Source organism: Pristiophorus japonicus, chromosome 7 (genome assembly GCF_044704955.1).
Source record: "Pristiophorus japonicus isolate sPriJap1 chromosome 7, sPriJap1.hap1, whole genome shotgun sequence".
NCBI lineage: Eukaryota > Metazoa > Chordata > Chondrichthyes > Pristiophoridae > Pristiophorus > Pristiophorus japonicus.
Genome location: NC_091983.1, coordinates 25,919,434 through 25,935,041, shown reverse-complemented (window position 1 = coordinate 25,935,041; position 15,608 = coordinate 25,919,434). Strand labels below are relative to the sequence as shown.

Below are 15,608 nucleotides of genomic sequence, written 5' to 3'. Positions count from 1 at the left end.
ACTGATTTAACCTGCAGGACACGCCCTGCGCTTGAAGGGCTGGTGAATTCAAAACTAATCTGTGGAATCGTTATTTCAGTGAGTGAATGGTCACTCTATGGAACAGGCTCACTTGGGAGACAATGGAAGCAGTTAGTATTCATTCATTCATTCAAATGCAAATTAGATAGATTTTTTTCAGAAAGTATTATTTTAGGATGCAGTATATGAATAAATTGAGATATGACATGTGAGTGTAGCATGCTTGGGAGGAACAGGCGACATTGGATCTATGGTTCCCAATGCTCTCCACCACTGGGCTTTTCCTCACCTCATGTCTGGGTCTCATTGACGGAGATTAATTGCTATGATTGGTCAACAATTCCATTATTGTTGTACCAGACGACTACTAGGATGGTAGAAGCAAACTAGATGGAGCTTGGTCTTTTTAAGTCCAGCAGTTCCTATGTTCCTGTGACAATCTGCTTCTTGCCTTGCCGTTTTGGGGGACTTGGGTGTTGAGAAATTGTTCTGATTCTAAAATATGCTGATCTTTCTAATGGTGGCTTCTCTGCAAAGGATGCCAGTGCCTTAGACGCAGCTTTGGTTGATACAACAAAATGTCTGAAAGGAGAATAAGCGTAGCAAACATTCTTCACAGGCGGTCTTACAATGGGGAGCATAGTAATTTCAGACTGCTGATCGGAAATGAATTTATTTGGCCTGAGCATTCAACTTGCTCTTTGACGCAAAGCAGGACTAGCCCCAGAGGATGTAAAATTATAGTCTCGACACATGCTGCCTCTACAACAGTGCAGAAAATGACTTGGCTTTATGAATTACACCACTCGTGCAAGCCTGGCTTCAGTAAGTTCAATTTAAAAGAGGTAGTAACACAACATGTTCATTTCTGACTCTGCAGTAACTCCACTTTCATTGTGTGCTTCAATTGGGTACAGGTGCAGGTTCAGGATGAAACTAAATTAGTGACTGCTGGGTAAACGGACCATAAACCTGTTTCGCACAGGGTGCCATATAATAATTGCATTTGTTGTATAATAATGCGTTAACAATGTACTCTGGTTATCTTGCTATAGATAACTTTCTGTTTTGTAGTTTTCTTGTATACTCCTGTACGTTTACATGTAAACAATATTAAGAAGCAAATTGCAGTAGTGCAGTAACAATGACATTTTCCATCACTTATTTTCATCCGTACTTTTCTAAAAGTATTGTTTTGTCTGTGTATGTCTGAATAAAACATACTGTCTAACATTGCAACCTTTTCCTCAGTCTGTCCTTCTACAGGATCGACACACACACACAGGCACCATTTCCCCCTTTTAGTCTTCTGTCTTGCTAACTATTTTACTCTATCCAAGTCTCCTGATGCTTTCCTCGGACAGGCCTCTGATACCCCCTCCCCACTGTTCCTTCTCTATGTCTCAGCCTTTTATTTTGTTTCACAAAGTGTCTTTCACGACCTCAGGACGACCCAAAGTGCTTTACAGCCAAAGAAGTACTTTTTAAAGTGTGGTCACAGTTGTAATGTAAGAAACGCGGCAGCCAATTTGTGCAACGCAAGGCCCCACAAACTGCGATGAGACAATGACCAGATCATCTATTGGCCTGGACACCGAATAGGGCCATGGGATATTTTACAGCCACATGAGAGGGCAGACGGGACCTCGGTTTAACGTTTCATCTGAAAGATGGCACCTCTGACAGTGCAGCACTCCCTCGGTACAGCATCAGAATGCCAGCCTAGATTTTGTGCTCAAGCCTCTAGAGTGGGACTTGAACCCACAACCTTCTGACTCAGCGGCAGAGCCACGGTTGGCACCTAGAAGACTTTCTGTAATAGAATGAGGCTGGATGAGCACCATCTCGAATAGCATCCAATGAATTCAGCACTGGACGGAAAAAGGGACTCAGTGAAGTTTACCCTTAGCCACTATTACTTTAGTACAGGAAAGGCAAGGGAACATTACATTGAATTTACAGCATAGAAACAGATCTTTCGGCCCAGCTGGTCCATGTTGGCATTAATGCTCCTCACGAGCCTCCTCCCACTCTTCTTCATTTCACTCTATCAGCATATCCTTCTATTCCTTTCTCCCTCATGTGCTTTTCTAGCTTTCCCTTAAAGGCATCTCTGCTATTTGCCTCAACTACTCCCTGTGGTAGTGAGTTCCATAGTCTCCCCACTCTCTGGGTAAAGCAGTTTCTCCTGAATTCCTTGTTGGATTTATTAGTGACTATCTTATATTTATGGCCCCTAGCTTTGGACTCACCCACAGTGGAAACATATTCTCTATGTCTACCCGATCAAACCTCTTCATGATTTTTAAAGAGCTCTATCAGGTCACGCCTCAGCCTTCACTTTTCTCGAGAAAAGAGCCCCAGTCTGGTCAGCCTTTTGACTGCAAGAAGAGTGAGTGTCTGTGTTCTTGGTGCCCAGACTCAGAAGACAAACTGCATATGTGCATTGCACACAAAATGTTATTTTGGGTTTCCCTCCCCATCTTCACTAGTTCCCCTGCACCACACCAAATGATGGGCATGTTAGCTGCTCTCAGCCCCATCGATCCTGTTCTCAACCAGCCCTGAGAAGGTGTGAGAAAGTGGGTGGACTTGATTGCAGCTATCTCTCCCTTTAGCTGAAGGACCGTACAGATTCCTTGGCAGGCCAAAAGCAGGAACACATAACAAACTGTTTTGTCATTCACGGGATGTGGGTGCCGTTGGGAACCCCAGCATTTATTGCCCATCTCAAATTGCCCTCGAGAAGGTGGCAGCAAGCCGACTTCTTGATAACTGAATGGCTTGCTAGGCCATTTCAGAGGGTAATTAAGTGTCAACCACATTGCTGTGGGTCTGCAGTCACATATAAGCCAGTCCAGGTAAGGATGGCAGATTTCCTTCCTTAAAGGACATTAGTGAACCAGATGGGTTTTTCCCGACAATCCGGTAGTTTCATTACTGATACAACTTTTTATTCCAGATTTATTTAATTAACTGAATTTAAATTCCCCAGCTGCCATAGTGGGATTTGAACTCTTGTCTCTGAATTATTAGTCCCGGTCTCTGGATTACTAGTCCAGTAACATAACCACTATGCTACCGTTCCCGTATAATGAAAGATATACGCCCACATCTGGACACTAAGGGCTGGAAATTCCCCAACCTTTTCGGCGATATTTCGCAGTTTTTGGCGGAAAACGATGCGGCAGGAAATTCGCCAAAGTCTTGCACCGGCGGTTCTGAAATACCGCTGGGGAGTGGACCGCTGGCGTGCCAGACTGGAAAAAGCGCTTTCGCCCGATATTTGGCTCAGCGGTGATCCGTAGATAGGACCCAAAAGAATGTCGGGTAAAACGTGCGTTGCAGCCCTTGGAACGGTATGAAACCCTGCGGAAAAGGTAAGTTAAAGTTTTTATTTTTAATTCTTTTTCAGCGATTCGCTAGAAAAGGGTCTTGTGAATGTTTTGTGATTTTTTATTTTTTGTTTTTGGGGAAAAAAATTTTGTTCTTTGCCCCCCTCCCTGGGCCCAACTCGCAGCGGTATCAGCCTTGGAGAAAAGTTGCAGAAAATTTGCGTTTTGCGCCGTGAATCCTCGTGCAATGCCGATTTTTAATGTTGGGTGCATTTTTTCCCAAATGTTAGGCCTCAATCATAGTGGAGTCAATGCAGTATTTTTGGCTGAAAAAAACCTCTGTGACCAAAAACCAAATTCCAAGCCCTAAGTCACTGGGGAAATCTGTCTGACTACCAGTTTGTGCAATGTTCGCCATGTCATGCCTCAACTGAGCAAGGAAAGTATTTGCTAAGCTGTGCCTCTGTCAAATTTCTAGGTTGAAATGAAACCCATCATAGTAGTCCATGGTGGAGCCTTGTCCATTCCTGATGAATTTGCAAAAAGAAGTATTCAAGGAGTGAAAGGAGAGCGAAGGAAAGCTTCAGGCTGTTGGAAAATGGGGCCAGTGCAGTTGGTGCTGTGGAAACCGCAGTCAGGACCTTAGAAGATGATCCAATATTCGACACAGCTAATTTCCTTCTCTGAGTTACATAATTCAAAAAGATAATCGCCCAGATTTTTCTGCCAAAATAACGGTGAGTTTAATGGCACTCCAGCCACAAATCATCCAGCAAATTGTGGCGAGGAAGAGATAACTCGTGAGTGCAAATCGCCACAAGATACTGGATGATTTGCGTCGCTCCGCCTTCAGCATCACGAAAATGGCAGCTCACCCTCAATCTTCCCATGGGATACATGGAGGGACCGAGTGTAATGTAGCCAAGTTTTTCTGATGATACAAAGATGGGTGGGAAAGCAAATTGTGAGGAGGACACAAAACATCTGCAAAGGGATTATATACAGGCTAAGTGAGTGGGCAACAATTTGACAGATGGAGTATGGAGTATAATGTGGGAAAATGTGAGGTTATCCACTTTGGCAGAAAAAATATAAAAGGAAATAATAATTTAAATGGAGAAAAATTGCAAAATGCTGCAGTACATAGGGACCTGGAGGTCCTTGTGCATGCAACACAAAATGTTAGTATGCAGGCACAGCAAGTAATCAGGAAGGTAAATGGAATGTTGGCCTTTATTGCAAGAAGGATGGAGTATAAAAGCAGAGAAGTCCTGCTGCAACTGTACAGGGTGTTGGTGAGGACACATCTGGAGTACTGCGTACAGTTTTGGTCTCTGTATTTAAGGAGGGATATACTTGCATTGGAGGCAGTTCAGAGAAGGTTCACTAAGTTGATTCCGGAGATGAGGGGGTTGACTTATGAAGATAGGTTGAGTAAGTTGGGCCTATACACACTGGAGTTCAGAAGAATGAGAGGTGATCTTATTGAAACTTATACGATAATGAGGGGGCTCGACAAGGTGGATGCAGAGAGGATATTTCCACTCATAGGAGAAACTAAACTTAGGGGACATAGTCTTAGAATAAGGGGCCGCCCATTTAAAACTGAGATGAGGAGGAATTTCTTCTCTCAGAGGGTTGTAAATCTATGGAATTCTCTGTCCCAGAAAGCTGTGGAGGCTGGGTCATTGAATATATTTAAGGCGGAGATAGACAGATCTTTGAGCGATAAGGGAGTAAAGGGTTATGGGGAGCGGGCAGGGAAGTGGAGCTGAGTCCATGGTCTTATTCAATGGCGGAGCAGGCTCGAGGGGACAAATGGCCTACTCCTGCTCCTATTTCTGATGTTCTTATGTTCTTAAGTTGCTGCATTTGTGCGTTAATAATAAATTAAACTTGCCGCAGAAAGGTAGGGCTGGTACTTAACAGAGAAAGAAAAGTTAAGTAAGAAAGGAAGAAAGATAGATAGATTCCATATCGCGTATGGTGCGCTCAGATCATTAATTTAAAACTGGCACTCCAGCGATACTTTTGTTTGACTGAAGTACTGAGAAAGCCAGACAGTGGGCACTCCACCATCGGGATCAGAGTCTGCTCTCCCTCAGGAAGCAAGACACAAGAGATATATGACCAGTGTTTTCCCATTAAGGAGGCATTGTACTTCAGCCGGAGTTATGAAGGAAGAGGTACCTCAGGACACTATGGCTTAGCAGGAATTCAGTGGTTGAACCATGCCACTGGCTGCAATCTGACCTGCAGCCACAATCCAACATCTGTTTGCTGCATCCCCACACATCGCAGAGGTCACAGGTGTCTTATTCTGACTGTGCAGTAGAGACGCTAAACGACTGGAGCGTAACGCTAAGGGGGCAAAATTTGTCTTGGGGGCAGGAGATTGTTGGCGCAGCACTTGCCTTCCATGCAACGCCACCCTGGTGGCATTGCTGGAGGCACCCGAGGCGAAGTTCCTGTCCCGGTGCGGATTTACAGCTTCCCACAATCTCTGGAATCGAGGCTGTGGAGCTTGCAAGGAATTGTGGGCAATGAAGAAGTCTGGGACTTAAAGGGGCCATGCACACTGAAGCAATGAAATGAGACAAGGCAGTTTTCATCCCATTCTGCCTTTAAAAAAAATATTTAACATTAAAAAGAAGTCTCTCATGTGAATATACAGCTCTTAAAGCTGAATTCCCTTCCTAACCTCAAAAATTTTGAAAAATGCCTCACCATTAGCACAAAGGGCTCAACAAGCCAGGGTAGGGGCACCACATTGTGCAGGGGGTCAACACTGTAAGACTGGCCCTCTACCCATAGGGGCTAGGAGACCCTCCATAAAGAACGGTGGTACCAAATCACCAAGGCCATCACTGCCACCAGTGTTGCTCCCACCACCTGGCCTGTGCCCAAGGAAGCTTCATAACTTCTTAGGCCATTCTTAGCAGGAGCCTAGCTGAACCCTTGGCCAGCGGCGGGGCAGAAAGAATACAAGATGCTGGTATCCTCATATGTTATCCTCCTTCTCACATGCACCTTCTGCTTTCCCGCCCTCCCCTTACCACAACTCCACCCTTGTACCTTCCTCTTTTCAGACACCAAAGAAATGCAGCCTGCCTAGCCACTGGTTGGCCAAGAAGAGGGAGAGGAGAATGAAGAAAAACCAGGAGAAGATGATTGATTTGACACTCCCAGCCACAAGCTCCTCAAGGTCAACCAGTAAGGTCATTTGCAGTGTCCCCCACTGAAGGTCAGCAGCATTCCACCAGCCATGCTGCAGCCACTGGGCCCCAATTTGGCCAAACCTAAGCTCGACCCATTTACCGTCGAAAAGACTGCTAAGATCCTGACTGTACTTTGGATGGAAGTTTGGGGAAAAAAATGGGGAAAAAAATGCCTGGCGGAAAAAATTGGCCTTTCACGGTGATTCTGGGTGGCAGCGGGCGGTAGGTCGGAGTCTGCCCGGCAAATGCGATCCTCGGCAAATTAACGCTGAGGCTGGAGTCAAGCCCAGGGAGGGGGGAACGCAAAAATAAATAAATCTTCAACAAATAAGAAACAAAACATGACAATACCTTCAGAGGACCCTTTCAAACAAAATCGCTGTAAAAGAAATAAAGCAAACATTATCACTAACTTTTTCTTGCAGGTCTTCATACCTACCGTTCAGGTAAGACCTGTTCCCATGCAGCGGTCTTTTCTCCTGCTGGAGCAGAGGACCGCTCGGACCAATCTCGGGCGGGAGCGGGCAGGAGGACCTTTTTTTGGCGTTGCATGCTGGCGCATGCCAGCAGACGCCAGCAGTCTTTTCAAAACGCTGGCGTGAGGGCCTCACCATATTCGCACAGAAGGGAAAGTGCCCAAAAACCAGGGAGACCGCCGAGAAAACTCGGCGGCAGCTGGCAGTAGGTTACCAAAATTCGGGCCCATTGGGTTAGTAGGCGTGACATCATTAGGATAGGCAAAGACACACACAAGACAGTCACTAAGAGAATGGGTGATGAGTTGATTTTTTTTGATGTCACATTGGATGGATAGATGTATATAGGTGGATCGGAAAGTTTGCTTTGTGGTAGCTTTTATTTCAGAATTGTGGCCAAGAAGACATTTTGATGGTTAGTAACAGATGGAAGGTAACATGTTGGACTAATGTTGAAAGGGGAATTGGTGTTGTGGTCACTGGGACCGGCGGTAGATGATTCCATCATGAATACCCCAGCCACAAAGGGGCTGTCTGGGATGCATACCCTCTTCTTTTGCGTCTTCCACTTGTGAATCATCCTCTTCCCTCTGCAATCAGATGCTGTAAACCTGAAATGACAGCATAAAATGCTGGAAATACTCAACTGGTCAGACAGCATCTTGACCTGAGACGTGAACTCTGTTTTTCTCTCCATGGATGTTGTGTGACCTGCTGAGTATTCGCAGCATGTTGTGCCTTCTGAAACTCCTTCATTTACCATCCGAGCCCTTGCAAGTATCCAGCAGCATTACCTACACACTTAAAAATATTCGCATCTATTGCAGCAAGCCACCATCAAAAAAAACAAAAGTCCAAAACCTTAAATTCAAACTTACTGGAAAGATGTGTGTGTCTCTTTCAGAGGTGCAGACATCGCCACTGTCAGCGTGCTTGAACATAGGTTAAGCTGGTTAGGACCCAGCGCCGAATTCAGTGCTAGAGTCAAAGTTCGCGCTTGTGATGTAAAGTCGGCAGCACACGACGATTTACGTCACGATGTCACTGTTTTGCTGGGGATTGGTGCTGCCTGTTGCTGTCAGTGCAAAGGTCGCGACGAAAATGGCGGATGCCACGGGAACCGCCAGCAACTGGCAAAAGAGCGACAGTTGCCGTGTTAGCACCGTTTAATGGCACTACAGAGTGGCGCTAAGGCACGAATTTCCAGCTCCTGGAGTTTAGAAGAACGAGAGGTGATCTCATTAAAACGTCTAAAATTCTTGGAATGCTTGACAGAGTAGATGCTGAGAGGTAGCTTCCCCTGGCTGGAGAGTCTAAAACTAGGGGGCACAATCTCCGGATTAAAAAGTCAGTCATTTAGGACTGAGATGAAGAGATATTTCTTCAATCAGGGGGTTGTGAATTCTCTACTCCAGAGGGCTGTTGAGTATATTTTAAATAGAGATCGATAACCCCAGAGGGCTGTGAATGCTGAGTCTCTGAATATATTCAAGGCTGAGAAAGATAGATTTTTGAAGTCTTGGGGAATCAAGGAATATGGAGATCGGGCAAGAAAGTGAAGTTGAGGTCGATGATCAGCCATGATCTTATTGAATGGCGGAGCAGGCTCGAGGGGACAAATGGCCTACTCCTGCTCCTATTTCTGATGTTCTTATGTTCTTAAGTTGCTGCATTTGTGCGTTAATAATAAATTAAACTTGCCGCAGAAAGGTAGGGCTGGTACTTAACAGAGAAAGAAAAGTTAAGTAAGAAAGGAAGAAAGATAGATAGATTCCCTATCGCGTATGGTGCGCTCAGATCATTGATTTAAAACTGGCACTCCAGCAATACTTTTGTTTGACTGAAGTACTGAGAAAGCCAGACAGTGGGCACTCCACCATCGGGATCAGAGTCTGCTCTCCCTCAGGAAGCAAGACACAAGAGATATATGACCAGTGTTTTTCCATTAAGGAGGCATTGTACTTCAGCCGGAGTTACGAAGGAAGAGGTACCTCAGGACACTATGGCTTAGCAGTAATTCAGTGGTAGAACCATGACATTGGCTGCAATCTGACCTGCAGCCGCAATCCAACATCTGTTTGCTGCATCCCCACACATCGCAGAGGTCACAGATGTCTTATTCTGACTGTGCAGTAGAGATGCTAAACCTCTGGAGCGCAACGCTAAGGGGGCAAAATTTGTCTTGGGGGCAGGAGATTGTTGGCGCAGCACTTGCCTTCCATGCAACGCCACCCTGGTGGCATTGCTGGAGGCACCCGAGGCGAAGTTCCTGTCCGGGTGCGGATTTACAGCTTCCCACAACCTCTGGAATCGAGGCTGTGGAGCTTGCAAGGAATTGTGGGCAATGAAGAAGTCTGGGACTTAAAGGGGCCATGCACACTGAAGCAATGAAATGAGACAAGGCAGTTTTCAGCCCTTTCTGCCTTTAAAATAAATATTTAACATCTATTGCAGCAAGCCACCATCAAAAAAACCCAGTCCAAAATCTTAAATTCAAACTTACTGTAAAGATGTGTGTGTCACTTTCAGAGGTGCAGACATCACCACTGTCAGCGTGCTTGAACATAGGTTATGCTGGTTAGGACCCAGCGCCGAATTCAGTGCTAGAGTCAAAGTTCGCGCTTGTGATGTAAAGTCGGCAGCGCACGACGATTTACGTCACGATGTCACTGTTTTGCTGGGGATGGCGCTGCCAGTTACTGCCACCGCAAAGGTAGGGACGAAAATGGCGGATGCTACGGGAACCGCCAGCAACTGGCAAAAGAGCAGCAGTTGCCGTGTTAGCGCCGTTTAATGGCACTACAGAGTGGCGCGAAGGCACGAATTTCCAGCTCCTGGAGTTTAGAAGAAAGAGAGATGATCTCATTAAAACATCGAAAATTCTTGGAATGCTTGACAGAGTAGATGCTGAGAGGTAGCTTCCCCTGGCTGGAGAGTCTAAAACTAGGGGGCACAATCTCCGGATTAAAAAGTCAGTCATTTAGGACTGAGATGAGGAGAAATTTCTTCAATCAGAGGGTTGTGAATTCTCTACTCCAGAGGACTGTTGAGTATATTTCAAATACAGATCGATAACCCCAGAGGGCTGTGGATGCTGAGTCTCTGAATATATTCAAGGCTGAGATAGATAGATTTTGGAAGTCTTGGGAAATCAAGGGATATGGAGATTGGGCAAGAAAGTGGAGTTGAGGTCGATGATCAGCCATGATCTTATTGAATGGCGGAGCAGGTTTGAGGTGCTGTAGGGCCTACTCCTGCTCCTATTTCTGATGTTCTTATGTTATTATGATAGATTTCTGGGCACTAAGGAAGTCTGGAGATATGAACATAGTTGTAGTTGTATATATGTAGTTGATGGTGTAGTTGATATAGCAGATCAGACATGATGTTATTGAATGGCGGAGCAGACTCGAGAGGTTGTATGGCCTACTCCTGCTCCTATTTATTATCTTCTTATATTCTTATAAAACCAAGGCCCTCTCAGGTGGATGCACTATTTCAAAGAAGAGCAGTGGAGTTCTCCCTCCCACCCAGCACCGCCACCCTTGCCCCCTCACATACTCAAACACACACTCACACACACAGTCTCACACACTCACTCACACACACACACATACTCACACGCACACACACTCACCTGTTGAGGGTTTGTTTATCCCTCAACAAACATCACAAAAAAAAGATCTGGGGCTATGCTTTCGGCATCTATCTATTTCCGGCGGTAGTGGATGTCCCATCTTTAAGAACCACCGGAATATTGCCCATTTTAAAAACCGCTACTTTCGCCTTTTTTGGGGGTGGTAGTGGTAGCGATAGCAAGTGGGCAGTAGTGGTCTTTTTCATCATGCAAGGCTGGCATCCCTAACAGTGGCCGTTCTGCGCATACGCAATTTTTTTTTCTGCACTTCACTTTTCCCGCGATTTGGGAGGTCAGGGATCACCGCATGCGCAGAAGAGGAAGGGAGGGGTAGAGAAAGAGAGAGAGAGAGAGACACATAGGCAGAGAGCAGAGCAAGTGGAGAGTGGAGCATCAGAATATTTGAAGATTTAAAAGTTATAACTAATTTATAACACATTTGTAATACAAAAATGGACATAGAAGAAGTAGTGATGAACGACGTGGGTAAGGTGGCTGAGATGGGAGGGAGGAAGAGAGCCAAGCATTTTTTTGACGAAGCCAACGTAGCCTTGGTCCACAAAGTTGAAACTAGGTGGAGCTAATTAACCCGGGGTGTACTTGGGAACCCCCCCCCCCCGCCTCCCCCAATGTTTACCAATGAATATGGGCGGAGAAAGCCGAGGTGGTGTCGTCGGCCGCTCATGATTATCGGGAGCCGAGCCGATGCCGCAAGCGCTGGAATGACCTGGTTGCGTCTGTAAGAGTAAGTACTAACTTTAATAACTTTAATAACTTTAATCATGCACTGACTCATTACTTAAAATGTAAATCTGCCAGATTGTAATTAAGCTTGGTAAGCTGGCTAAGCTGGGTAAGCTTGGTGTCACGCATTACTTCCTATCCACGATCTTATTACATTGCTTTTCTAAACTTAGATGTGTTAATCATGCATTAATTGCATCCTAACTGTATTAGCATATAACATATAACATAACGGGACATTGATGAAAAACATTGGCGATGGCTAATTGTGGATGTCTATCTAAGTGTTCCAGAATAGTATCTGGGCAATTAGCTTATACCATGTTGTTGTCATCTTTGCAGAAGAAGATATCTTCCAATTGCGCCAAGCGCCGGCGCATGGGAGGAGGGCCGGCAGGGCTGATTGAATTGATGGATCTCGAGGAGCGGGCCGCAGCCCTCATTGTGGTCCATAATCGCTCAGCCATGCGTGGTGGTGTAGATCCGGTTGTGGCGGCAGGTAAGTCATGTATAACCCCCGGATAATTTCATTTCATTTAATGCTATTTGAGTATAATATATAAATTATGGAATGCAATGTAATGTAATTAATGCTGGGATCATGAAATCTTATTAAAATGCCTTACAGTTTCTGTACTTCCTGCTCAAGTTAATTAATTGTAACGTCTCTCAGTGATAACTAATGCAGTAGTGTTGCTCCTCCTACAAATGCCTGTGCGGCGTAAGCATTCTCATGTCACCCTGACCCTCCCCTCCTCTCCTACTAACCTCTCATATTTCTAGTTTCATGTTTTCTAGTTGCCCAGGAGCATTGGAGACATTTGGAGCCCCCTGGAGCGTTGCCCGTGCTACTTCAAGTGGTGCTCACCACCGGAGGCGAGACCACAGAGGAGGAGGATCGTTTGGTCCAGCTCCTCAACCCAACATGTGACGGAGGGGCACTAAGGGCCTCAAGGGTCCAATCTACCTGCCGCCACCTCTTCCTCAACGAGGAAGTAGCGGGACCAAGCAGCTCGCAGCAGGGCACACCGAGTGGTCCAGCACCTACGCCGAATCCACAGAGGTTGGTTCGGCGAGGAAGACATGCTCAGAGACAGACAGACGTCAACCTGGACATGGTATCACTGTCTAGGGCGAGCGTCGACATTGGTCAAGAGCTCCTCCAGGCGAGAGGTGGGTTAATCAGCAACATTGCCACGCTTTGAGGGCGTCATTCAGGGGACATGGCGCAGCTGATCGCGGTAACATGGCGAACCACCAGTTCCGTTGATCCCATGCGGCAGAAGATGGGCTCAATATATGGCACTGCACCCCAAGGTGCCGTACCACCTATGCCGGCAGCTGAGAGGAAGCAGTTGCTTCTGACTCTGGAGACAGGTCTTTGGATACCGATTCTTCTCCTGGATCCCAAGAAGGGACTCTGCCACTGTCATCCCCCCCCCCCCCCCCACCCCTCTCCCTCACAGCAGCAGTGCTCGAGGTGCCCTGCTGAAATGCAGGTAGGACCAGGGGCAGGGAAACGTTAGGGGGAAAGGGTGTGTTAAGGTCGGGGAGGGGTGGGTGCGTTAGAGGCAGAGGGAACGATGGCTGTAGGTAGAAATTTTGCCTGGTTGGCAGGGGGTGGTAGGAGGAGTGGTGGGTGGGGGAATGTTATCGTTATTTTATTTGCTACTAAAAAAATTGTTGACTGTTTGTGGGGGCGGGGTGGGGGAGAGGTGTTATCGTTATTTCAATTGCTTTTAAAAAATGGGCGGGCGGTTTTGCCCATCACCGGCGGTAATTGAATGCCGAATTTACCGCCGGTGGTAACTGGGCGGTAAATGGACGGATTGGTGCTGAAAGTCTAGCTCCTGGTCATTTATCCCATTGCTGTTTGGGGGAGCTTGTTGTGTGCAAATTGGCTGCTGAGTTTGCTACATTACAACAGTGACCACACTTGAAAAAAGTTCTTCATTGGCTGTAAAGCGCTTTGTGATGCCGTGAGGTTGCAAAAGGCCCTTTATGAATGCAAGTCTTTTTTTCTATGCAAACAGATTGATTCAGTGCTGGGTCAGCAGTATCAGAATATCAGAGTGTAACTGTTCACCGGCACTGCCTGTTTCCCCAGAGTGTAGCGAATCTTTCACTTCACCCATGTTGCTATTTATGTCCACGCACACATTATCATGGCAGACTTGAGTAGAAAGGCCTTTTACTTGTGAATTATCTCGCTGTTGTACAGTCGTTAGCAATGAATAATGGATGCAACTATCAGTTTTCCATCAAACTTATGCAATGGATTTTTTTAAGGCAATCCTCCATGCAACTGCTCTTCCGAGGGGAAAAAAGGTAGAGGGTTGATTGCTAAGAGACCAATAACACCGAGTCAAGCTAGGTTATTATTTAAGAAGTAGAGATATAGTTTTTGTACCAAGATCTCAGGGAAATATCCAATTCTTTGTGCTCAAATCACCCCATGGCCCTAAGGTCTAGAATTTCCTCCCCAAAACTCTTCACCTCCTTTATTATGCTCCTTTAATCCCAGCTGTTTGACCAAGCTTTCGGTTAACTGTCCTAATACCTCCTTCTTTGGCTCAATGCCAATCTATGACTGTTTACCCTCCTGCAAACGCTTTGGGAGGTTTTACTTCATTAAAGGCGCTATATAAATGCAGGTTGCTGTAGCAGCGATTCAAGACATTTCTCCACACCAAACATTGCTAACAAATGGACCAATGTTTGGATCTCTTCACAACAACAGCGCCTTCCACCTTAAAAACATTTCTCTGCTGTCATTGGATTGACATCTTCATACAAGGGACTGCCTGGAGGAGCTAACTACTTCAGGCAAGCTTCTGAAAAGATGCATTTTACGACAGCTCATGTCTGGGTCCGGGCCACACAATCTCGAACATTGACAGTCCAATTATATTGATGAATACACAGAGCTTGCTTTCACCAGATAGAATTGGGTTCTCTGAACTCGGTTGTGTTAGCGCTGTGTGTTCTCTGAAATCAGCAGTGTTACTGCTAAGTTCTCTGAAATCAGTAGTGTTAGTGCTGAGTGTTCTCTGAAATGCGTAGCGTTAGCGCTGTGTGTTCTCTGAAATCAGTAGTGTTAGCGTTGTGTGTTCTCTGAAATCAGTAGTGTTAGTGCTGTGTGTACTCTGAAATCAGTAGTGTTAGCGCTGTGTGTCCTCTGCAATGCGTAGTGTTAGCGCTGTATGTTCTCTGAAATCAGTAGTGTTAGCGTTGTGTGTTCTCTGAAATCAGTAGTGTTAGCGCTGTGTGTTCTCTGAAATCAGTAGTGTTAGCGCTGTGTGTTCTCTGAAATCACAGTGTTAGCGCTGTGTGTTCTCCGAAATCAGTAGTGTTAGCACTGTGTGTTCCCTGAAATCAGTAGTGTTAGCGGTGTGTGTTCTCTGAAATCAGTAGTGTTAGCATTGTGTGTTCTCTGAAATCAGTAGTGTTAGCGCTGTGTGTTCTCTGAAATCAGTAGTGTTAGCGCTGTGTGTTCTCTGAAATCAGTAGTGTTAGCGCTGTGTGTTCTCTGAAATCAGTAGTGTTAGCGCTGTGTGTTCTCAAAAATCAGTAGTGTTAGTGCTGTGTGTTCTCTGAAATCATAATGTTAGCGCTGTGTATTCTCTGAAGTCATAGTGTTAGTGCTGTGTGTTCTCTGAAATCAGTAGTGTTAGCATTGTGTGTTCTCTGAGATCAGTAATGTTAGCACTGTGTGTTTCCTGAAATCAGTAGTGTTAGCACTGTGAGTTCTCAGAAATCATTAGTGTTAGCACTGTGTGTTCCCTGAAATCAGTAGTGCTAGCGCTGTGTGTTCTCTGAAATCAGTAGTGTTAGCGCTGTGTGTTCTCTGAAATCATTAGTGCTAGCGCTGTGTGTTCTCTGAAATCAGTAGTGTTAGCACTGTGTGTTCCCTGAAATCAGTAGTGCTAGCGCTGTGTGTTCTCTGAAATCAGTAGTGTTAGCGCTGTGTGTTCTCTGAACCTCAGTGTGTTAGTGCTGTGTGTTCTCTGAAATCAGTAGTGTTAGCGGTGTGTGTTCTCTGAAATCAGTAGTGTTTGCGGTGTGTGCTCTCTGAAATTAGTAGTGTTAGCGGTGTGTGTTCTCTGAACCTCAGAGTATTAGTGCTGTGTTCTCTGAACTTCAGAGTATTAGTGCTGTGTGTTCTCTGAACCTCAGA

General features: G+C 45.7%; 1 protein-coding gene across 1 annotated transcript in view; it reads left to right on the top strand.

The window, feature by feature from the left end:
• The first annotated feature begins 3,840 nt into the window (after positions 1-3,840).
• The window catches only part of LOC139266571 (isoaspartyl peptidase/L-asparaginase), a 677,377-nt gene continuing 665,609 nt past the window's right edge, over positions 3,841-15,608 (top strand). Inside the window, 2 exon segments of the mRNA XM_070884166.1 lie at positions 3,841-3,919; positions 3,922-4,024. Coding sequence (XP_070740267.1) covers positions 3,841-3,919; positions 3,922-4,024 — 182 coding nt within the window.